This window comes from Lycium barbarum, chromosome 1, assembly GCF_019175385.1.
Source record: "Lycium barbarum isolate Lr01 chromosome 1, ASM1917538v2, whole genome shotgun sequence".
Classification (NCBI taxonomy): Eukaryota; Viridiplantae; Streptophyta; class Magnoliopsida; order Solanales; family Solanaceae; genus Lycium; species Lycium barbarum.
Genome location: NC_083337.1, coordinates 168993549 through 169014268, shown reverse-complemented (window position 1 = coordinate 169014268; position 20720 = coordinate 168993549). Strand labels below are relative to the sequence as shown.

Below are 20720 nucleotides of genomic sequence, written 5' to 3'. Positions count from 1 at the left end.
ATGCAAACTGATAGTACAGGAGATACATGGCAGGAGTTCCAGGTTCCCCAAACTGGCTAGTGTGATGTAGCGATTGAACTACTATCCTTAAGAAGAAATAGGAAAATGTTGGTACAGGTGTTAGGAGTAGAATGAGATACTGCGAGGGTTTATTTGGGTGGAAGTTGGGGCTGTGTCCAACTTTCCCTGGGGTTTTTTTGAGATACATGTACATATTTTCCCTTGGTCTATAAAGAAATACTTACTTACCAAAAAAAAAAAAAGTTACATATGACTAGTTCAAGCCTTTCTGTCTAGAGTTCAAGTAAAAATGACTGAACTTCAACCATGATACCGCATGTCTGAAGTTGCTATGTAGACTTGCAAATTTTTACCGATTTAAATGGTGATTCCAAAATTGGATATCTGTGCACTTGGTCCTGATATTGCTATTATCACAAGAGCATCATTTTTTTGCGCGGATTGCCCTTCTTTTGGGGTGGTCTTTAAATTTTGCCCTTCAAATTTGTGGTCTTTAAATTTTGCCCCTCATATTTGTGGTCTTTAAGTTTTGCCCTTTGCTTGGAAAGGTGGGCGAATACATGAAGTTCTGGGTTCGAACCCCCGCTCAGGCATAAAATAAAAAAATAATTTCACAAGGCAGGACTGGGGAGTGTATGCCGGATCCAGCATACAATCTTTAAGGAAAAACTAAAGTTATGCCGGATCTGACATAACTAAAAGTCTGCCCCATAAGGCAGAATTTTTCCTAAGACATAGTTTAGTTATGCCTTATGGGGCAGAATTTTAGTTAAGGCATAACAAAATTATGCCCCATAAGGCAAGAACTTTTCTTAAGGCATAGACTTTGCCTTAAGGAAAAGTTCCGCCTTATGGGCATACTTTTAGTTATATCTTTGGGGCACACTTTTTAGTTAAGGCATAACTAAAAGTTTACCTTGAAAAGTAAATATATATATATATATATATATATATATATATATGCCTCAAAACAAAGTCTGCCGGAGGGGGCAGACTTTTAGTTGTGTTTAACTAGAAGTCTGCCGGAGGGGGCAGACTTTTCGTTGTGTTTAACTAAAAGTCTGCCGGAGGGGACAGACTTCTAGTTAAACACAACTAAAAGTTTGCCGGAGGGGGCATAGCAAAATTTAAACTTTGCCTTATAAGACAAACTTTTAGTTATGCCTTAAGGAAAACTTACGCCTTATGGGGCATACTTTTAGTTATGTTTTATGGGGCACACTTTTAGTTAAGGCATTACTAAAAGTTTACCTTGAAAAGTTAAAAAAAAATAATACGTATATATGCTTCAAGGCAAAGTCTGCCCCTTCCGGCAGACTTTTAGTTAAACATGACTAAAAGTCTGCCGGAGGGGGCATAGCGAAATTTAAACTCTGCTTTGCAAATTTTTTAAAAATTTTTGACTGACCGGGGGTTCGAACCCCGAACCTATGGGTTTTAGCCGAAGGGCAAAATTTAAAGACCACAAATATGAGGGGCAAAATTTAAATACCACCCCAAAAAAAGGGCAATTCTGCGAATTGCCCTAAGAGCATTAACTCGAGATTTTGGGTTGGGCCGACTTCTCCCTCCTATATCCCAAGAAGATTTTCCATAATGGGCCCAATAAAACTGATAGTTATTCAGCCCAACAAAACAGAGAGCTTTGATTCTTTTTCCCTTAATTATTTTTTCGTCTGTCAAAAACAGGGAAAAGAAACTAGACGAAGAAGAACCTTAGTAGTTAACGTGAATTGATAACTGATAACTTGTCAAATTGTGCAAGTTAAAGTTCTGGGTGTTGCTCAGTTCATCATATGGCTGCCAATTTCTGGATTTCTTCTCAATAGTAAGTATGTTTAATAAAATCCTTAATTATTTGGTCTTCAATCTTTCTTCTTATTCTTTGTTTGTGTTGACATTTTATCAGCAAAGAACTTTTGGATCCTGAAGAGGTTGACGTTGTGCATCAGTTGGATAAAGAGAGAGGCATCACTCTCGATGATTTCAAGCTCATCAAATTGCATATGTCCATTTGTAATTCCCATTATCTCTCTGTATCCACGATTTAAACTTTAAGATTCTTAGCATCGAACTTATTATATTGTTCAAAAATATGGCTTGAGACTAATAGTTATTGCGATTTTACTATGTATATATCTATGTCGAAAGTTATGGGTTCCCGTAGCCAAAACGCTACATCTTCCCTTGTGTGTAGGGCGTTCTCAACGTAGATTTTACTTATGGGAATCGACGTAAAGTATATATCTTTTTAGGTTAATTTGAATTTGCAAGGTATTAATAAGATTTTTAGTATTGAACTTATTATATTGTTGAAATTATGGTTTCAGAGCTAATATTTATTGAGAATTTAGTAGGTTTTTACATATGTATTTATACACCGTATCAAAAGCCATAGGTTCAGACGAATTGTAGCCATATGGCTACATCTGCCCTTGGTTTTGTGTGGGTGTTCTCAACTTAGATTTTACTTATGGAAATCGACGTAAAGTATATACTAGCTTTTTTGGTTAATTTGAATTTTCAAGGGTGTTAATCACTTGCTGGAGTTTGCAGTTTATATTACATTATGTTTTAAGCTAATGGCATTTACTTTTTTCTTGATTTTGTTTTGTGACCTTGTAGCTTGTTAGCTGCATTTTTTTTTTCTCTTCTTCATACCATTCCTGAAATACCCCTTTTCAAAATGGTAGCTTTAGTCTGATTTGCTTAGTAATTACCATATCGAGTATTTTCTTTTGCTCGATCATATAGAAGAGCACTGAAACTCCATCATTTTCCTACCATATTTGATGAAGAGCCATTGTCTTCTTTTTTCTTTTTAGTAGGATTAGTAAATTTTAGTGATCATGAAAAGAGCGCCAGCAAGTGCATCTAAGTACAAAGAGGTGGCTAAAGAGCTATTATTGCTGTCTTTGCTGTCATTGGATATATTTGTTCCAAAATTTCTTTAATAATAATAATAATAATAATAATAATAGCCATACATGTCTATTTTCCTGATGTGCACTATGGACCTTGCCCTCGGCTCGCAAAATAAGTAGTTTCCATTGTCCCAAAATTAAGAATCTCTTTTCCTTTTCAGCTATTTCTATTGGTATCCAATAATTTCCTATCTTGAAAGAAATTAGTGCCATTACTCAAGATCCGAAGACCTAAAATGGAAAATTTCTATGTTGTCATTGCCTTTTAGTTTAGAATTTTCGTTGATTACCCCAAGCTATTAAAAAAACTGTTATTTAAGATTTATCGCTTGCTTAGAGACTGTCTGGTGGCTATGGAAATTTTAGTAGACAGAAACGGAAAAAGCTCCGATTCACCTTATCTTTTGTAATATACAATGAAACATTTGTAATAAAAACCCAACATAACAAAAATATTTGTCAAAAGTATGTAACATACACAAAATACTGTTCTTTTGGCACTTAATTTCTATATCAAACTTGTGACAAAATCAAAATATGCATCTCTTTACATTGTATGGCCAATTTTGCTGATGTAGATGCTGGTGATTGCAGTTAAATTCAATTGTCTGGCATATGCACACATTTCAGAAATAATTGAAACCTTCAATGTACCTCTAGAGCGCCACTTATCCTTTCTTGAACACATTTTGCATGCCTTCAAAATTGATTTGTTAATTTTTCTGCTCCCTCGCAGATGTTGCGAGATTGGCTCAAAATGTGAAAGTGAGACAAAGGTCTGTTTTCTCTTCCCATTTACTTATAAAGCCTTTTCTTTATAAATAATAAACATTTCTTATGTTCTTTCACCTGCATAGTTGTCCCTTTAAGAGCATAACTTCTCCTCTGAGGATCATAACCTTTAGCCTAGAAACTGGAGTGCTATTCGGTCTGAACAAAACATGCTTTATTCGATGATTTTTTCCAAGTAAACATGCCTATTCAATGTTGTTGCTGTAAATATCATCAATTTTTGTTTAGACCTATTATTTCCTGAAGGAAGACATATACTGCTCGACATGTATGTGTTCATTTATCTGTTTTATTACTTGGATTTGAATAAGGTGGAAGAATCTACTAGTTATAGCTCTTTAAAAGTAAGAGGATTCACTCTTCATCGAAAAAAAGTTAGAGGATTCACTTGATGATGGAGGAAAATCAATTCGCTGCTGCTACATAAGTGTGTCTTCTGCTGACTATGTGGATCATAGATGTAGATTACCTATCGGCATAGTTTTTTTTTTTTTTTTTTTTCCGTCACAAACTTTTCAAGATTTCTCTTTGGACATGAGTGTTTATTATGCGTTTCTCCTTAACTTTCACAGTGGGCACTGACAGAAAAAAAATTATTTTTCCAGGGTTGTTGCTACCGCAATTACGTACATGAGACGCGTATATGTCAGGTATATCATGCTATCTTTGATATTAGGAGGACAGTACACTATTCATTATAAGTTATTTACCTAATCAGAAAAGTTAACTATTCAATGTACCTTCAGCTTGTTGATGTGGAGGGTACATTGCTTTAACTTTTAACCCTACAAGCCACCCCAAGCCATAAATCCATATTGCTTAAAGCCAATGAGATTGTGATCCACTAATGGAGTAATGGTATAAAGCCATTGCATAAATTCTTTAGCTTGCTTAAATGGATCATACAAGAGGAAAAGCGAATAAGTGCTGTGAACAAAATGTAGAACTTACGAGAAAAGAAGATTGGTATTACTTGCTGTAAAGTTCCGATGCAGAACTGGTCGGATAAATTTAATGCATTGAGGGAGAGAGTCTGAAGAGTCTCTTCTCCAAATGATTTCCTCACAGATATGCGTAACCACCAGCCAGCCCAAAGCAAATTAAGTAAAAATATAAATCAGCTGATTCAGGGAGGATATTAGATGGACCAAGTTAGCTATTCTTACAAAAAATGGAAATATATGTACAAGAAATCACACATGCATACATAAATGACAAACTATGAATATGTCATATGCTTCCATATGTTACAAATAAAGTTATCTTAAAAAAAAAAAATTCCTTAAAAAAAGCACCCTCTATTCTGGTTGTTCGGACCAGTTGTATATTTGTAATTGGAATCCACGTGTTAGCTATTTTATGGAATAGATTCTGGAAAAATTATTTCTAATCGAAGGAGAATTCTTTAACTGTGTATACTTTCCGTTTCAAAATTGAACCCTTTAAAATCACAATGTTGTTCTAGGGGCCTATATTGCTTCACCTTGAACCATTCTCTCTAATAATCTTTTTTCTTGTCCGTAGGAGAAGTATGACTGAGTATGATCCTCGTCTGGTTGCTCCAACTTGCTTGTATTTGGCATCAAAAGCAGAAGAAAGCACTGTGCAGGCCCGACTTCTTGTATTTTACATCAAGAAGTTATGTAAGTACTTCTTTGATTACAATGACGGAGTACTTATTATGGAATACCTAATTTAGTTAATTTCTAATGCAAGATTTTGATTTTTCTGATTTGCTTATGCAGATTCGGACGAGAAGTATAAATATGAAATAAAAGACATACTTGACATGGAGATGAAAGTTTTGGAAGCCTTAAACTATTACTTAGTCGTATATCATCCATATCGTTCATTATCACAGTAAGTATCTTCTAGATATTCTTAGTATTCAAAAGAAGAAATAGTTTTATTGCTGCTAAATGATTTCCAATAACCCCCTGTCCCCCTCCTCTTGAGAAGAAGATTGTTATTGATTCTCCTTATGCCCAAAGCAAACTATCGCTGTAGGTTTCCACTATGTTGTGCGGACTCTTCAAAATCCCTACTGCACCCGTGTCGACACGACATGTGGATGTAGGATCCATACTGGGTTTGGTCAACTTACCTTGTGTACCTTGACCACATTCTATGACCGAGAATTATAGATTAATCGGGTATTTGGTTTGAGTTTTGGGATTATGTCATGTGTGTGTCTGTATATATATACATATATAGTTATATAAAGTATGAGAATGCTTTTCTATTACGCGAGATAAGAATAAAATATCGGTGTTTATAAAGAATAAAATTTTATTAGCTTTAGGAGCCCGTTTGGATTGGCTTATAAGTTGCTTATAAGCTGTTTTCAGCTTTTTTGAGTGTTTGGCTGGCCAGCTTAAAGCCATTTTGTGCATAAAATAAGCCCAAAAAAATAATTGGGTCCATTTGGCTTAGCTTATCTAAAGCAGCTTATAAGCTAAAAACAACTTATAAGCTAAAAAAAAATAAGTTAGCCTACCCCAACTTATTTTTTTTTGGCTTATAAGCTGCTTATTTTAAGCCCATCCAAACAGGCTCTAGGTCAATAACTTTAACTAACTGAAATAGATACTTTATGTGTCGTAGTATACATTTATTGGCCATATTCCAGCACCCGTATCCGCCCTCGGATCCATACCCCTGAATCCTAAAATTTATGTGATGAAGAATCCGACCTCTAGATACGCACCCGGATTAGATACCCGCACCTGAGTCCGAGCAACATAGGGTTTCCGTACTTCCATAATAGTTATTGGTTTCCGCCGGTGAAGTATGCTTTGTCAGGCCCCCAGGTTGCACCCCTATGCAGCAGAAACTATAGAATCTTAGTTCATGTATATCTATTTTAATGGTGGAGTTCTGAATGTGAATGATAAGACCAGAGTAGATAGTCGAGTGTTTATGTTTTTTTTTTTTTTTTTTTTTTTGAGGAAATAAGATGTTATATTAGGAAGGCATCAAGTAGATGCATGTTACATACACAAGAGAATCATGGTTAAGTCCTGAGAACAAAAACTATCATGGTTAAGTCCTGAGAACAAAAACTTCAAATCTAAATCAGGGAGTTGACCAGAAAGCAAAAATATGGTCTCTAAGCCATATTGATGGAGCTAATGAAGTCTAAAAGGGGTAATATGTCATTTACAGGGGATAGATTGCTCCAATTGAAAAGATTAAAAAAAAAAAAAAAAAATTTTTAGACTACTGCTTGGAGTTGAGATTCCTTTCCTTCCAAATACTCCAAAAGATACCTGCAGGAATCATCTGCCACGTCTTCTTGATGGAACTATCAACTTCTTTTACGTTCCAACTTTCCATTGCTTCTTTGACATTCTGAGGAATAGACCAGTTGATACCAGAGATTGAGATGAACATATTCCATAGAGCTGCTGCCTCTGGACAGTGTAGGAACAAATGATTCACAGTCTCCAAAGTCCAAACTATTGTGACACATGTAGCATCTGTTAACTAGCTCAAACTATGGTTTTTGCAGTCTTCAGGAGTTCTTTAAGCATGAACGTTTAGTGAGGCATTTGATTCGAGTATTGTCACATACTGAATGTACCTTTAAGAGGTGAGGCATATTGATTCGAGTATAAATGAAATTCCTCAGGTGGTGGTTCAAAGTTTTTACAGTTGATGCCTCATTAATCCAGTTGCAATATTGTTTTCAATTGCTGGACAGTCTCTAAGGAGCTTAACGTCTCCAATGTCTTTCAGAGCTTGCACTGCAATAATACAGGGTTTTATATAATCTTGTCCTTTTAAGCAACTATATTATCATCTGTCTATTATCTGGCCTACCCTCTCCAAACAATCAAATTATGATCTTCCTTGTGTATCTGATCAATTTCTCTCAGTAAACAACTTGATTCTTAACTCAATTGGCAGGTTCCTTCAGGATGCCGGCATGAATGATGTAACTCAATTGACTTGGTAAGAAACTTTCAGAGTCTTTCATATCTTTGACCTCCAGTTGAATTTATCAGATTACTATAAAGTATTATGTCCATAATATGTCTTTCCGAAATTCTACATTTGTTTTGTTTTGTCTTGATAACTTCTGAATTCTTTTTGATAACTACTGAATTCTACTTTCTTTCAGGGGACTTATAAATGATACCTATAAGATGGACCTAATTCTCATTCATCCGCCACATTTGATTACTTTAGCCTGCATATATATTGCAAGTGTGCTGAAGGATAAAGAAGCTACTGCCTGGTTTGAGGAGCTTCGAGTTGATATGAACGTGGTATGTATGCAAGCTTAACTCTTAATTGATGACTTCGAAATATATTAAGACCATCGTAGACTAGTCCTTAGTACAAAGTCGCCACATGGAACCTTTAGCTTGACTTGACTTTTTTTTCTTTTTCTTTTCTGATATGCGACTTGACTTTATATTTTATCCAAGTATTTCATGATTTATCAGCAAGTAGAGATGTATGTAAGTCACCATAAAGAAGATAGAGAAGATTGATTTTGGTCCATATTGGTTTAGGATTTCTGTGAACTCTAAAATTTACTTGATGTCATCTGTTCTTTGTTATGTCAATTGTGGGTGGTGAAACAAGTTGTCTATGCTTGGGAAAATAAAAAATAAAAAATTGATCAATCACACTTTTGGGCAAAATGATTTACACAGCTGTTTAGGTAAATATGATGCAGAAGGTTCCACCATGGCATTGATTCAAGAATGATAATTAGATTGTTGTTCAAAACAACCAGCCATGCTCGTCCGAGTTTTAAACAGCTGGAGCATTTGACTATACTTAGATGAAGTTTTTGACTTTAAGCATAATCTTTTAACCCAAGTTCTCAATGTTGGTTGACAGGTGAAAAATATAGCAATGGAGATACTAGATTTTTATGACGGCCATAAATCGATCCCTGAGGAGAGGGTAAACGCTGCCATGAGCAAGCTAGCTGGAAGGTAGTTGATACCAGGGCAGTGACCTAGGTTATGTCAACTTAATACCAGGGCAGTGACCTAGGTTATGTCAACTTAGTTGTCTCTACTCTCTAGATCTCTTGAATGATTGCTGAGTGACGAACAGCTTCCAGTGCAACTTCCAAGTAAGAGATTCAAGGGTAAGGAGAGGAGGTGTGGCAACAACATGTAATAGGATTGAGTCGAATTTGATGTACCGCCATCCAGGCTGGATCTAGATTGTAACTTATGTATTTACATGAATCCAGTAGCTTTGCCCGGACCCTCAATATATGTATTTAAAAAAGCCATTAAATATCTATAAATCTTTGATTAGAACCCAGTTATTATTGTATGTCAACATTATATATTAACTTGACATTGATGTAGGTTCAAATACTGGATATTTGAGCATTATGATATCTTCAGTTATTCTCCAATTGCTAGTCAGCAAAGATCATAGTCTTGTTTTATGATTTGAAGTGAAAAAAATACTTGGAAAAAATGGTGGCTTCCTCGCCCAATCTTGTGTTAATGTTGTTGATAATTAAAACTAGACAGAAATCTGCAAATAGCTCTGGGATCAAAGCAACTGCAACTAACAAGACTTATGAATAGAACCAAAAGTGTCGTGAAAATATTCCCTAGAAGGCACAAACGATTACAAGGATTAATAGCAATTGAGAAATGCATATTGCATCAGCTTCAGGCTTCCTCCCACGTGATTGTCAAAATCAAACATTTCCTCAAGCCAAGACACACTTCTTGAGCTTTTAGAATTACAATATTTGACATTTTATCTCAGAATTAACAAAAGGGGCTTGTCCCGGTCCTGTCCTATGTGCATCATAATGTAACTTTTTTGTTGCTCATTAGACCTCTGGACATATAGCAGATTCATTCTTCACGTCGCAATCACTCTCCAATGCTGGTGCGTTCTCATCTTTGACCTTACTCTTCCCTTTCTTCTTAGCATGCTTTTTTGCTGCAGACCAATCAAATACATTAGTCCACTACGCCTCTAGCAAAAGTTTTATAGTTAAAAGAGAAGGGGAACGATGAGTACCTTTTCTCCTTTTAGCTTCAGATTTGGCAAAGAAATCTCTCCATTCATCTGTAAGGACGAAAATAGGCTCTTCATCTTCTAAGTCCAGATCTTCATCTTGCTTCATTCTTCAGATGAAGACACACAGAATTAGTTAAAATCTACAGGGTGAAAGAGCCTAAAAATTGACAACTCTATCACAACGATAACATCTCAAATGTAAAGCTTCACATGTGTGCCAGAAAGGGATCAAGCCTGTGAGGTTCTACGTTCAATTTCGCTTACAACACCTACTTCATTCCCAGGACTTTATGTTCAAGTCCGGGGTTTCATATCCTTTTCCTCCGCATTCTATATGAAGTGGTTATAGAAACTCCTTACATTTCCAAGATCATTTATACTTTTCTGCAAGTTTATCGGAAACCAAAATAGTTATTTCCCACTGAAGTAGCATTACAACAAATACACAAAATCTACCGTTCAAGTATCAACCACTGACACTCAGCTCTTCAGAGTTCGTTTTTCTTTTTGTGGGGGGAGGGGGAAGGGGAGGGGAAGAGGTGAGGCCAAACCAACCATCATCACCTTTCCAAGAAAAAGCTAACGCGAAGAAATGTTGGATCGACTCCAACATGGAGAATGGACAAACTCCCTCCTCTTTCAATTTCTTCTATTAACAGAACATGCACAGAAATCACTATTTTCTGTGCGCCTACTTCTTGACATCCAAATTCAGCCCCAATTAACTCAATATTACCACTGCACATGTGCTCTGAAACTGCAAGAAGTTCTGAACATGTGGAATGGATCTGTTGAGGGATGGAGAGAATTAGGTTTACTTGGAGATGGGTGCATTCAGTAAGAAGATGTAGGACTCCAGGAGATGTTATACACAGAGTGAGGAGGGGCTGAGCTATTAAAAAATGGGCTCTGGGAGTGGAAAGGGACTGATGGGAAAACTGGCAAGGGCAAGGAAAAGGAATGGAGAGGTGCCGAAGCACAAGGAGGAGAGTGTGAAGGCAGAGATGAGGTGTATATGGCTGAACAGAAACTGTTTTGTCACAGATTTTCTCAAGTTGATAATGGAAATCCTTTCTTTCTCATCCACTCAAGGGTATAAAAGCACATTCGCAGATTACAGGTGACAGTTACAAGAATGAGACGGAAGCAAACAGTACCACGACATTCAGGGACGGCCGGTCACAATCAGCAGCATAAGGCAAATTGCACACTGAATTTTATTTAACATGTCCAACCATTTTCGTATCTAACTGCAGTGACTTACATTAGCTATTCAGGGGAAGAAAAGATACAAAACGGAGCACCAAAGGAATAGGTACTTCCCATACACTAGTAGAAGAGAACTCCAAGTTTGGAAAAAGTGAATTCCACGATTTCAGACTCTTCATTTACCCTCTGTTTGGATGGTTGTTTCCCGTGGTTCATTAATGTACAATATGGTATGGTACAGTATGGTGTTGTATTGTATTGTACTGTATTAATTAACACAATGTTTGGATAGACTGTATCGTTTGTTGTGGTTTAATAACATTTGAATTGTTTGGTTTGACTGTATGGTACTGTATAATAACTTGTAAGTTTACTAAAATACTCTTAATTAGAAATTAATTTATATATATTAATAAAACTCAGATAAAGAATAAAATAGGAACTTTAAAAATAAGTAAGTAGTGGGTGGGGGTGGTGGAGAGGTGGGTGGTTGTGGGATGAGAGTGGGTGGTAGGGTGGGGGTGATGGAGGGGTGGGTGGTGTGAGGTGGGTGGTGTGGGATGAGGGTGGGGGTGAGTTGTTGTGGGGTGGGGTTGGGCGGTGGTGAGGGGTAGTGGGTGGTGGTTGGGGTGGTGGGTGTGGGTGGCAGCGGAGTGGGGTAGTTGGGGTGGGGGTGGATGGTAGGGAGGGGGTGAGGTGGGGGTGAGTGGCGGGGGGTGGGGTGGGGTTGAGTAGTGAGGGCAGGGGTGGGGGTGAGTGGTACGGTGGGGGTGGGGTGGATGGTGGAGGGTGGGGTATAATGGAGAAATGAAATACGTAACCACGAAAAAATCACCAAATCGGTAGTTTCAAAAATTGGGACTTTTCATGGTTATATAACCATGGAATGAATTACGGGTTTACAACACCATACCACATAATTTTAAGAACAATGGAAACAAACATGGTTTCATAGAAAATCATACATTAATGATTATGAAACCATACATTAATGAACCACAGGAAACCACCATTCAAACACGCGGGGGGGGGGGGGGGGGGGGGGGGGTTAAAAGGAGGCACGGAATATACCAACTTCTAGCCTCTAAACAACATCAGATATCCAGTACTTCTCACTTGTCTTATACAGAAAACCATGATAAAAAAAAAGGAGGTAAAATACTACTAGGAAATATAATTATATTATCAACAAATACGAATGACATTTTTATATAATCACAAAATCCAAGAGTAATGTGTAGCAAGTACAAGCACCATTAGAAACACATATCACAACTAATTTCATACTATCCAGAAAATTCAATCTTTAAATTAACACCAATTTCAATCAAAGCAAAAGGAAGCATTCATTCATCATTGAAGAACAAAAATGGTACCTTGAGTCGGTAAAATTATCATTAGGCTCAGAAATATGTATATTCAAATCCTCAGGCAATAAAACAGGTGTAATGTGTTGTTCAGGGTTTTGCGGCACTGGAGAAGGACTGAAAAGTGGGCATGTTGGTACATGATTGTTGCACTGCAACATGTAGCTGTGAAGTGGACAATTATGTAATATCTGAAAATGATGATGGTGATGAGGATGATGACTCCATGGCTTGGCACCGACTGAGGAATTTCTCTCCATCGATGGCTTGGAGCTGTACAGAGGAGTGCACTTGCTTCTTTCTTATTTCGGGTCAAGGTATTGGGCTGTGAATGTATATCTTTTTTCTTTGCGCGGATTGTCCTTCATTTGGGGTGCTCTTTAATTTTTGTCCTTCAAATTGGTGGTCTTTAAGTTTTATCCCTCGCCTAACACTAGGAGTGGATTCAAACTCCAGCTTAATTAAAAAAAAAATCGCAAGACAGACTTTGCAAAATTTTGCCTCAAGGCAGAATTTGGCCTGTACAGGCAGAATTTCTACCTGAGCCATGTAAATTCTGCCTGAAGGACAAAATTTAAAGACCATCATTTTGAGGGCTAAAAATTAAAGACCACCCCCAGTGAAGGCCAATCCTGCAAATTGCCCAATGTATATTGGCAGATGGGCTACACAATAAAGCCCATATATACTGGTCTCTTTCCCGCCTGGACTTACCATTCAGTGGTTCGGCCCACATGAGAAATAGGGGCAATTTGCACGATTGTTCCTCATACAGATTGGTCTTTAACTTTGGTCCCTCAATTCGTTGGTCTTTAATTTTTGCCCCTCAATTCGCTGGTCTTTAATTTTTGGCCTTTGCTTAAAAAAGTGGCCGAAAATACCCTGAGATTCTGGGTTCGAAACCCAGTAGAGTAAAAAATAATAATATTTTCGCAAGGCATAGGTTTCTATGAACCTATGCCTATTCGGAGGAAGTTACATAGAATTTATGCCGGAAACGGCAGACTTTGCCTTCTAAGGCAAACTTTGAGTTATCCCTTAAAGGTAAAGTCTGCCGCATAAGATAGACTTTTAGCAAAAGTCTTGCCTTGCTATTTTCTTTTTTATTTTACTGTGCGGGAGTACGAACCCAAAACCTCGGAGAATTTTCGGCCACCTTTTTAAGCGAAGGTCAAAAACTTAAAGACCAGCAATTTGATGAGCAAAAATTAAAGTCCACCCCAAAAGAAAGACAATCCGCGCGAAAAAATGATTGTACTGCACCATCCATCCCTATTTTGTGTTGGTCTTTAATTTTTGCCCTTCATAGCAAATAACTTTTTCACAGGGCATGAGTTTATATTTTCGCATCATAATACCTCACAAGTTATTTCCTGCGCCTTACAAAACTTAAGACCTGCTAGGCATAACTTCGATTTTGAAGGGTAAAAAATTAAAGATCAGACCAGCTGAACGACAAAAATTAAAGACCAGCCCATTTGAAAGGCAAACCATGCAATTTCTTCTTGTACAATACAAGCCATTCTAATTCCGTCGTTTCAATTTATGTGACATAGTTTGACTCGTCGTGCAATTTAAGTGAATACTGAATATATTGTGTTGCTAGTGAGGGGTACGGGTTAATTTTAATATCATGATGATGTTTACAGTTCACGATATTTGTGTTGTCCTTTGTCTATATGATTGATTGTGTGTTTTTTTATTATGAGTTTGTCATAATAATTTCCTAGTTATTGCGGGAAAAAAAAATATAGAATCCTTGAAAGAGCATTTGAATCCCATTAACGAAGTTTAAACCAAATATTAGTTGTTGTTAGTCTAATTATGTTTGGTCTTAACCTAACCGATTGACTTTACTAACTAAAACCAAACCAATATCGTACGTTGACGGGAGAGAAGTAGAGAACCATGCTATAGTGACATTTTCAAAGTCCACCAACTCCCACTGAAGGTTGAAATTTTATACTGTGTTATATTTTAGGCAAAAAAGGGATTAACATTTGCACAAAATTTCGTAAGTTTGCCTTTTGTAAAAATTTTATACAAATAAAGCAGCTTTTGCCAATTGTTAAATTTTTATACGAAATTAAGCAACTCTGTCATCCGTTAAATTTTTAATCTAAGCACCCCTATTATTAGGAAAAATCTCAATTTACTGTTGACCTCACATATTGCTCCAATCTGAGAGTAATTTATTTGAAATAAAGAATATTAGTAATAGATCAAACGTCTAACAAACGATATAAATTCAAACAGTATCTCCACAAACGATATAATTTGAAACAGTAACTCCCCTATTTATAATGTGATCATGCTTTGAGAAATTCGTAGTTTGGTCCCACATAGTTGAAATTGAATGGCTGTGTTATGAATTTTACAAGTTCAAGCAAAAGGCAAAATGATGAGTTAGTTAGTGGTCACTGGCTATTGGCATCTCATTTCCTCCCACCCACTTTGTTGTTGTAGATAACAAAGGGACCTACCAGGACCAAATTCAACTATGACTAATGCTGGACCGGATCCAGAAAGTAACATGCAGGTTTACAGAAATTCAGTAACTTTTGTATAATTTTATATATATTTAAATAATTGATTATAAATTTAATTATCGTTATACATTAATTGAGATTATTATAAAAATTTATAAACTTAAAATTTTGAATACTGCCTTTATCGTCACCAACCGCCAACTCGTCCCGTCACTTCTCGAAAAGCCGCGGGGTAAAATTAAAATGAACTTTAGAAGCTTATTGGTGGAGGAGCTGAGCAATCACAGCCATAGCCACATGATGAGTACTGGAAACCTCATCTGACGGCTACGGTGCGACGGCGCATTGGATAGACGCTTGTTTTTATGTCTACCAACCAACTAGGGCATGTGGAAAAATCTAACCCCCTTATTAAAGTCAAAACTTTGAGCAATAGATGGAGTAGAACATGATTACAATTAGTTTTTTCTACTATGACGTCTAAAATATTTTGTGCTTACCTCAATTAACCGATTAGATTGATAAGTCGTTTAATTTACAAACACAAAAGTTATCAAATATAATTTTGTTTCTCACTCATTTAGACCGTAATAGTTTTCAGACTCACACCAGACATTATAGTTGAAATACGAACTAGAAAATTATATATGAATTTTTTACTCTCTAATAGTTTAAAATTTAATAATCGACTTCAATTATTTGCGAGAAGTTATGATTGTTGTTATAGTAGTCATTTGAAGTTTTAAGTAAGATGATTCACCTAATTTTTTTCACAACGATTCTCCCTATCACAGCAAGTTTTTCTTAAAAAAAGTTATTTGATACCTAAAACAGATTAATTAATTTGGATTAGCATCTTATACTACCCCGTAAATGTATGCATACATTTCATCCTTTTCAGACCCGTTAATTAGCTATGTTGTTGTTGTTGATTCGCATCTTATACAGCTAGTGAAGGGAATCAAATAGACCGACTCAGATGTTGGATCTTGACTAGCCCCCGACAAAAGTTGGTAAAAGCCTTCCACACATTCCAATATATCAAACTCCAACCTTACGTTGTTTTTTTTTTCCCCCCTTTTTAATATATATTTTCTTACCTTTTTTTATTACAAATTTTGCCTTTTTTAAAATGCTGCGAAGTTGTTGCAGTAATGCACACACATCTCTTTCCCATCCTATAGTATATGTTCATCAATAACAGCCTTACAATTCCCATTCCTCCATTTCTTCAATTGATTTTTGGTCAAATTTTCCTCATTTGGGTCATTGGGTGTCTCAAATTTGGAATCTTTGGCTAAAATCTTTCTCTTTTGAGTCTGAGTAAGAGATTCAATTTTCTTGTTTTTTTTTTTTGTTATTTATTTCTTCATCACCTGTGTGATTCAGGTGGTTAGTGGTAAGATCTGTTATATTATTTGGTTGTGTCTGTTATCAATGGGCGCATTAGATGAGGGGCACTATCATGCAGAAATAGAGAATGAAGTGAATCTTGAACTTGGCTTTGAGGGTCAACCTGAAACAGTGGCAATTAAGGATGCTGTAAGAGTCCTTTTGCAGGGTTTGGGTGAAGATATCAATAGGGAAGGCATCAAGAAAACTCCTTTTCGTGTTGCTAAAGCTCTTCGTGAAGGAACTAGAGGTGAATTCTTACACCCTTTTGGATGTTATTTTGATATACTTTATAGGAATAGTTTTTATTTGTGCTGCATCAATGGATCTGCTTGAGATCTGGGGAAAGTGGGGCATGTGCATCAAGCTCGTCAGTGTGGATTTTTTTCTTCAAAGTATTATTAGTATTAACTACTGAAATAGTATGAATGCATATAGTAAGTGTTCAACATTTTGTCTCATACTCTTAGTTTCTTTGCTGTGCTTTTTGGAAAATGCCCAAAGATGCAATTTTTAGCTGAATACAAATAGACTTAAATTTCAGGGGTTATCTAGAATTTACGCAATTTTTTTTTTTTTTCATTGTGTAGATTCTGCAACCATGGGGGCTTTGTCCCTCTATGTATAAAAAGGTACAGAGAAGGTGTAGGGTGGTGGAATTAGCTTAACTAGTCAAACAAACTTTGTCATTTTCTAGGAGTAGACACCTTTTATACCATTAGATACTTCCATAAAAGTTATGCAGATGGACACTAGCGGAAGAGAGATGCATTAAGGCCCCGTTTGGACATGCAATTTGGATATTTTAAGGAGGATTTTCTCTTATAGACACAAAAAACCTTACAAGTTGTGAAAACTATCAAAACATTCTCAATTCTTATACAATCTTACCAAATGAGCAGTCATAGTTCATAACAAAATTAATATGCTAATTCATAACAACCGGCTAAAAATTAATACTAGAAAACCTTTCTAAAAATACTACATCAATTGATCAAGTTTAGTTCAATAAATAAAATTAAACTATGGGTCTTTTTTTACAAAATTAAAAGGTTGGTAGACATAAATAAAATTTGGTGAAAGTTAATGAGATTGGTAAATGATTGATGGGAGTAATTGTTAAAGATATGTACCAACTTATGGGTTAAATTTTATATTTTAAAAAGTTGAAACCATGGTTTCAAACGCTTGTCCAAACGCCTACTAAGTTTTAAAAGTACTTGCAGGTCTGGTTTCTTTCATTACACGAAATAATTATATTCACTTTGTAACTATAATATATTTATTCCAGAGAATTGAAGCAATGATTGCCTCACACTTCAAAAGGAAAAGTTTTTTGGGTTAGGGCTGGTGGTTTCCAACCCCTCAAAACATCTCAAGTTTCTTTCCCTCCAAATCGTCCAAACATGTTGCCTTGGATGGTTTGCCATGTCCTCCTGATCGATGGACTTTCCAGCTTTCCACTGTCCCCTTTAAAAAGTTCAGTAATCTCCTAATGCACCTGTTAGTCAGTGAAGCAGGAGTCATCAAATCTTCCAGGAAAAAAGTGGTCTTTGAATGTAGGACAGGAGCTTTCTCTATTTCATATTTTCTAGATGGATTCAGCGCTGTACTTTTTGAAGTTTCCCAAAAGTGGCTCAATTTTCCATCGTAGAGGCTATTTTTGGCCATTCTGGTGTGTCCACTTAGGTGGAGGTTGGAGGCTGAAAAACTGTTTTGTATGAAGCTATTGGAGTGAGCCTATATATAGTTGGGGGAATGGGGAAGTCATGAATGTTGAAAGGAGCTTTCAGACGACCATGAAATGCCAAGTAGTTTCATCCATGTAGTTGATTTGGAAATGCATCCTTGTGCACAGTTAATTGAACTCACGCGTGTATGTCTCTTCAACAGACGTGAGAGGAAGTAAACATGAAAGATAAAAGTTTTCCATCTTGCACATGGAACATATGCTTTACTGTCTTGCACCTATCAAAAAAAATATGCAGTACTGTCTTGTAGTTTATATTTTAACGTGGGAAGGGTATCATAAGCGAAAGTATGATATCAGGTGGCTTATTTGCATTCAAGAAAAGCATCTCTAGAAACAACTTTTCTTCAACTGCACTTGGGAATTTCATCTTGTCTGTTATTTCTAGCACTTGTTCCTTTCTATTTTTGGTTGCTAGTTAGTGCTGGATTTGTGTTCTTGGTTGAAACAACTAAAAATTGTCTCATAAGTTAAAATTGTGCCTCACAGAGGATTTGCAGAGCAGCTTCTCTAGTGATTTTTTTAAACTCCAAGAACTTGATAACATCATCACAAAACGTTGCATGTCATTAGTAGCTTTCTATCTTATGCTAGTTAACTTTGGAACTCAACATGCTGTGTGCAAAGGAAATCTACATCTTCTAATAGCATAAAACATGTTGATATTTTCAATTGCACCTGGGTTGGTGAATTGATTTTTAAACGACTGCTTGAATCTAGTCTTACATATTTTATCTTGTATGAAGGTTACAAACAAAAAGTGAATGATATCGTTCATGGCGCTTTATTCCCTGAAGCTGGATTGGAAGGTGGAAGTGGTCAGGCTGGAGGAGTTGGTGGGCTCGTGATTGTTCGAGATCTTGATCTCTTCTCATACTGTGAGTCTTGCTTGCTTCCGTTCCAGGTTAAGTGTCATGTAGGTTATGTTCCATCTGGAAAAAGGGTAGTAGGACTAAGCAAGCTCTCCCGGGTTGCTGATATTTTTGCAAAACGGCTCCAAAGTCCACAACGCCTCGCTGATGAAGTTTGCACTGCTTTGCAGCATGGAATCAAGCCGACAGGTGTCGCTGTGGTTCTACAGTGTATGCATATTCATTTGCCAAATTTTGAATCAGCATTTCTCGACTCGACTTCCCAAGGATGGGTAAAGATAGTAGCTACCTCGGGTTCCGGTGTTTTTGAGGACCGGGACGCTGATGTTTGGACTGATTTTTTGAGTCTTCTGAAATTCCGAGGTATAAGCATAGACAATGCATGTCCTAGGACCTCCGACCAAACATGGTGCCCTTCTCAAATTTCTGGCAGGTCGGGACAAGCAAATTCAGCTATGGCAAATGCAGTGCTTTCGATACTTAAGTCTCTGGGCGAAGATCCATTGAGAGAAGAGCTTGTAGGAACCCCTTCACGCTTCGTGAAATGGTTCATGAATTTTAGAAACTCTAATTTGGAGATGAAACTGAATGGCTTTGTTCGAAATAGAATAGATACTCGTAGTCCTTCTGATCAGGTTGGTAATTTTAATATCTGCTCCGAGCTGAATTTGTCATTCTGGTCCCAGTGCGAACATCATCTACTTCCTTTTCAAGGCGTTGTGCACATTGGTTATCACTCTTTGGATGGAGTGAACCCTGTTGGAAGACCGCTAGTGCAATCAGTAGTACATTTTTATGGCTTTAAACTCCAAGTACAGGAGAGGCTTACCAGGCAGATAGCCGAGACTGTTTCATCGTTCTTAGGCGAAGACATAATGGTGGTTGTGGAAGCAAATCACACCTGTATGATATCTAGAGGAATCGAGAAGTTTGGAAGCAACACAGCCACATTTGCTGTGTTGGGTCGATTTTCCACAGACCCCGCTGCAAGAGCAAAATTTTTGCAGAGCCTCCCAGACTCTTGTTCTGCAGGAAAATGAGTCTTTTTTTTAAGGAAATATACAGGTTGTAGCTACTTCAAGTGACTCTAAACTGGAGGAATTGAGAAGCATATTCGCTCTGAATTGGAGATCATAGGTCATTTGCTCGGAGCGCAAGGTCCTCTTTTTTATTTCTAAAGCATAGTGATAAATCAGGTGATGAAATTTTATCCATTTTTTTTTTCCATCCTTATATTCTGTAGCATGAGCAAGCGTCCATACCAGCAATCTTTTGAAGTTGCCCTTGATTTTTTTTTTCCTAATGCAGTTGCCATTGATTTGAAGTGTCATACTTGGCACATTTGTGCCATATAGCATATACATGGTGTTTTCCAACTTTTTCTGCCGTATTAATGTTATTGAAGTCCTGATTGAATTCATTTCAGTACGATTTGAATCGGAGTTTTTCCTCAGTGTTCCGAGCTAAAACTTTCTTTGAAGCATCTAATACGGGCGGTATCTACTTCATTAATTAAGTACAAATAATTGATTTTTCTAACACAGTAATTTTTTTTACCTTTTTCAAAGGGCAATAAGCCAATGACTGAATGAAGACCTTTTCTGTCCCTCGATCGAAAGGATATAACACATATGAAACCTTAGCTTCCCCGAATTTATGAGGTCCAAGTAAATCGTGGTAGAACTTGGACTCATACAGTTGTGATAGAATTCCGAACGTGAAGATATTTTTATCAAAAAAAAAATGCACAAAAGTTACTCGAGAAACTTTAGCAGCCTTTTTTTTTTCGAATAAGTTTCTCCTATATTTTCAAAAACTCTTTTTTAGTCCAAGCAACTGAAATTTCAAAATGTCTCAAATACTATTACCTTCCTCGCATATTAAAAAAG

The 20720-nt window shown here is 36.7% G+C and overlaps 3 protein-coding genes across 4 annotated transcripts; 2 read left to right on the top strand and 1 right to left on the bottom strand.

Moving 5' to 3' along the window:
• Positions 1-1678: 1678 nt before the first annotated feature.
• Positions 1679-9126, top strand: LOC132607020 (cyclin-C1-2-like). 2 transcript variants are annotated; one of them, XM_060320815.1, is made up of 10 exons: positions 1679-1849; positions 1931-2037; positions 3682-3721; positions 4343-4387; positions 5262-5380; positions 5483-5597; positions 7647-7691; positions 7861-8008; positions 8592-8716; positions 8751-9126. In XM_060320815.1, the coding sequence occupies exons 1-9, from the start codon at positions 1818-1820 to the stop codon at positions 8691-8693; spliced, it is 753 nt and encodes a 250-aa protein (XP_060176798.1). In that variant the 5' UTR covers positions 1679-1817; the 3' UTR covers positions 8694-8716; positions 8751-9126. The 2 variants fall into 2 exon arrangements, with proteins under 2 accessions (XP_060176798.1, XP_060176790.1); XM_060320807.1 differs by having other exon boundaries at positions 8592-9126.
• A 153-nt stretch (positions 9127-9279) lies between these two features.
• LOC132607035 (uncharacterized) lies at positions 9280-12640 on the bottom strand. The gene is made up of 3 exons (XM_060320826.1): positions 12338-12640; positions 9753-9859; positions 9280-9671 (listed from the first exon to the last, which is right to left on the bottom strand). The coding sequence occupies exons 1-3, from the start codon at positions 12586-12588 to the stop codon at positions 9559-9561; spliced, it is 471 nt and encodes a 156-aa protein (XP_060176809.1). The 5' UTR covers positions 12589-12640; the 3' UTR covers positions 9280-9558.
• Positions 12641-15735: 3095 nt separating this feature from the next.
• Positions 15736-20251, top strand: LOC132607010 (GTP cyclohydrolase 1). The gene is made up of 2 exons (XM_060320796.1): positions 15736-16459; positions 18706-20251. The coding sequence occupies exons 1-2, from the start codon at positions 16255-16257 to the stop codon at positions 19869-19871; spliced, it is 1371 nt and encodes a 456-aa protein (XP_060176779.1). The 5' UTR covers positions 15736-16254; the 3' UTR covers positions 19872-20251.
• Positions 20252-20720: the final 469 nt, after the last annotated feature.

What these genes read in the sequence shown, in the direction of transcription:
- LOC132607020 (XM_060320815.1), top strand. Translation starts at nt 1,818, where the DNA reads ATGGCTGCCAATTTCTGGATTTCTTCTCAATA. An exon ending in TTCTGGATTTCTTCTCAATA is followed by an intron (nt 1,850 to 1,930) that starts GTAAGTATGTTT and finishes ACATTTTATCAG; the next exon opens with CAAAGAACTTTTGGATCCTG. An exon ending in TTCGAGTTGATATGAACGTG is followed by an intron (nt 8,009 to 8,591) that starts GTATGTATGCAA and finishes GTTGGTTGACAG; the next exon opens with GTGAAAAATATAGCAATGGA.
- LOC132607035 (XM_060320826.1), bottom strand. Translation starts at nt 12,588, where the DNA reads ATGGAGAGAAATTCCTCAGTCGGTGCCAAGCCATGGAGTCATCATCCT. An exon ending in GATAATTTTACCGACTCAAG is followed by an intron (nt 9,860 to 12,337) that starts GTACCATTTTTG and finishes CTTCATCTGAAG; the next exon opens with AATGAAGCAAGATGAAGATC. An exon ending in TGAAGCTAAAAGGAGAAAAG is followed by an intron (nt 9,672 to 9,752) that starts GTACTCATCGTT and finishes ATTGGTCTGCAG; the next exon opens with CAAAAAAGCATGCTAAGAAG.
- LOC132607010 (XM_060320796.1), top strand. Translation starts at nt 16,255, where the DNA reads ATGGGCGCATTAGATGAGGGGCACTATCATGCAGAAATAGAGAATGAA. An exon ending in TCTTCGTGAAGGAACTAGAG is followed by an intron (nt 16,460 to 18,705) that starts GTGAATTCTTAC and finishes TCTTGTATGAAG; the next exon opens with GTTACAAACAAAAAGTGAAT.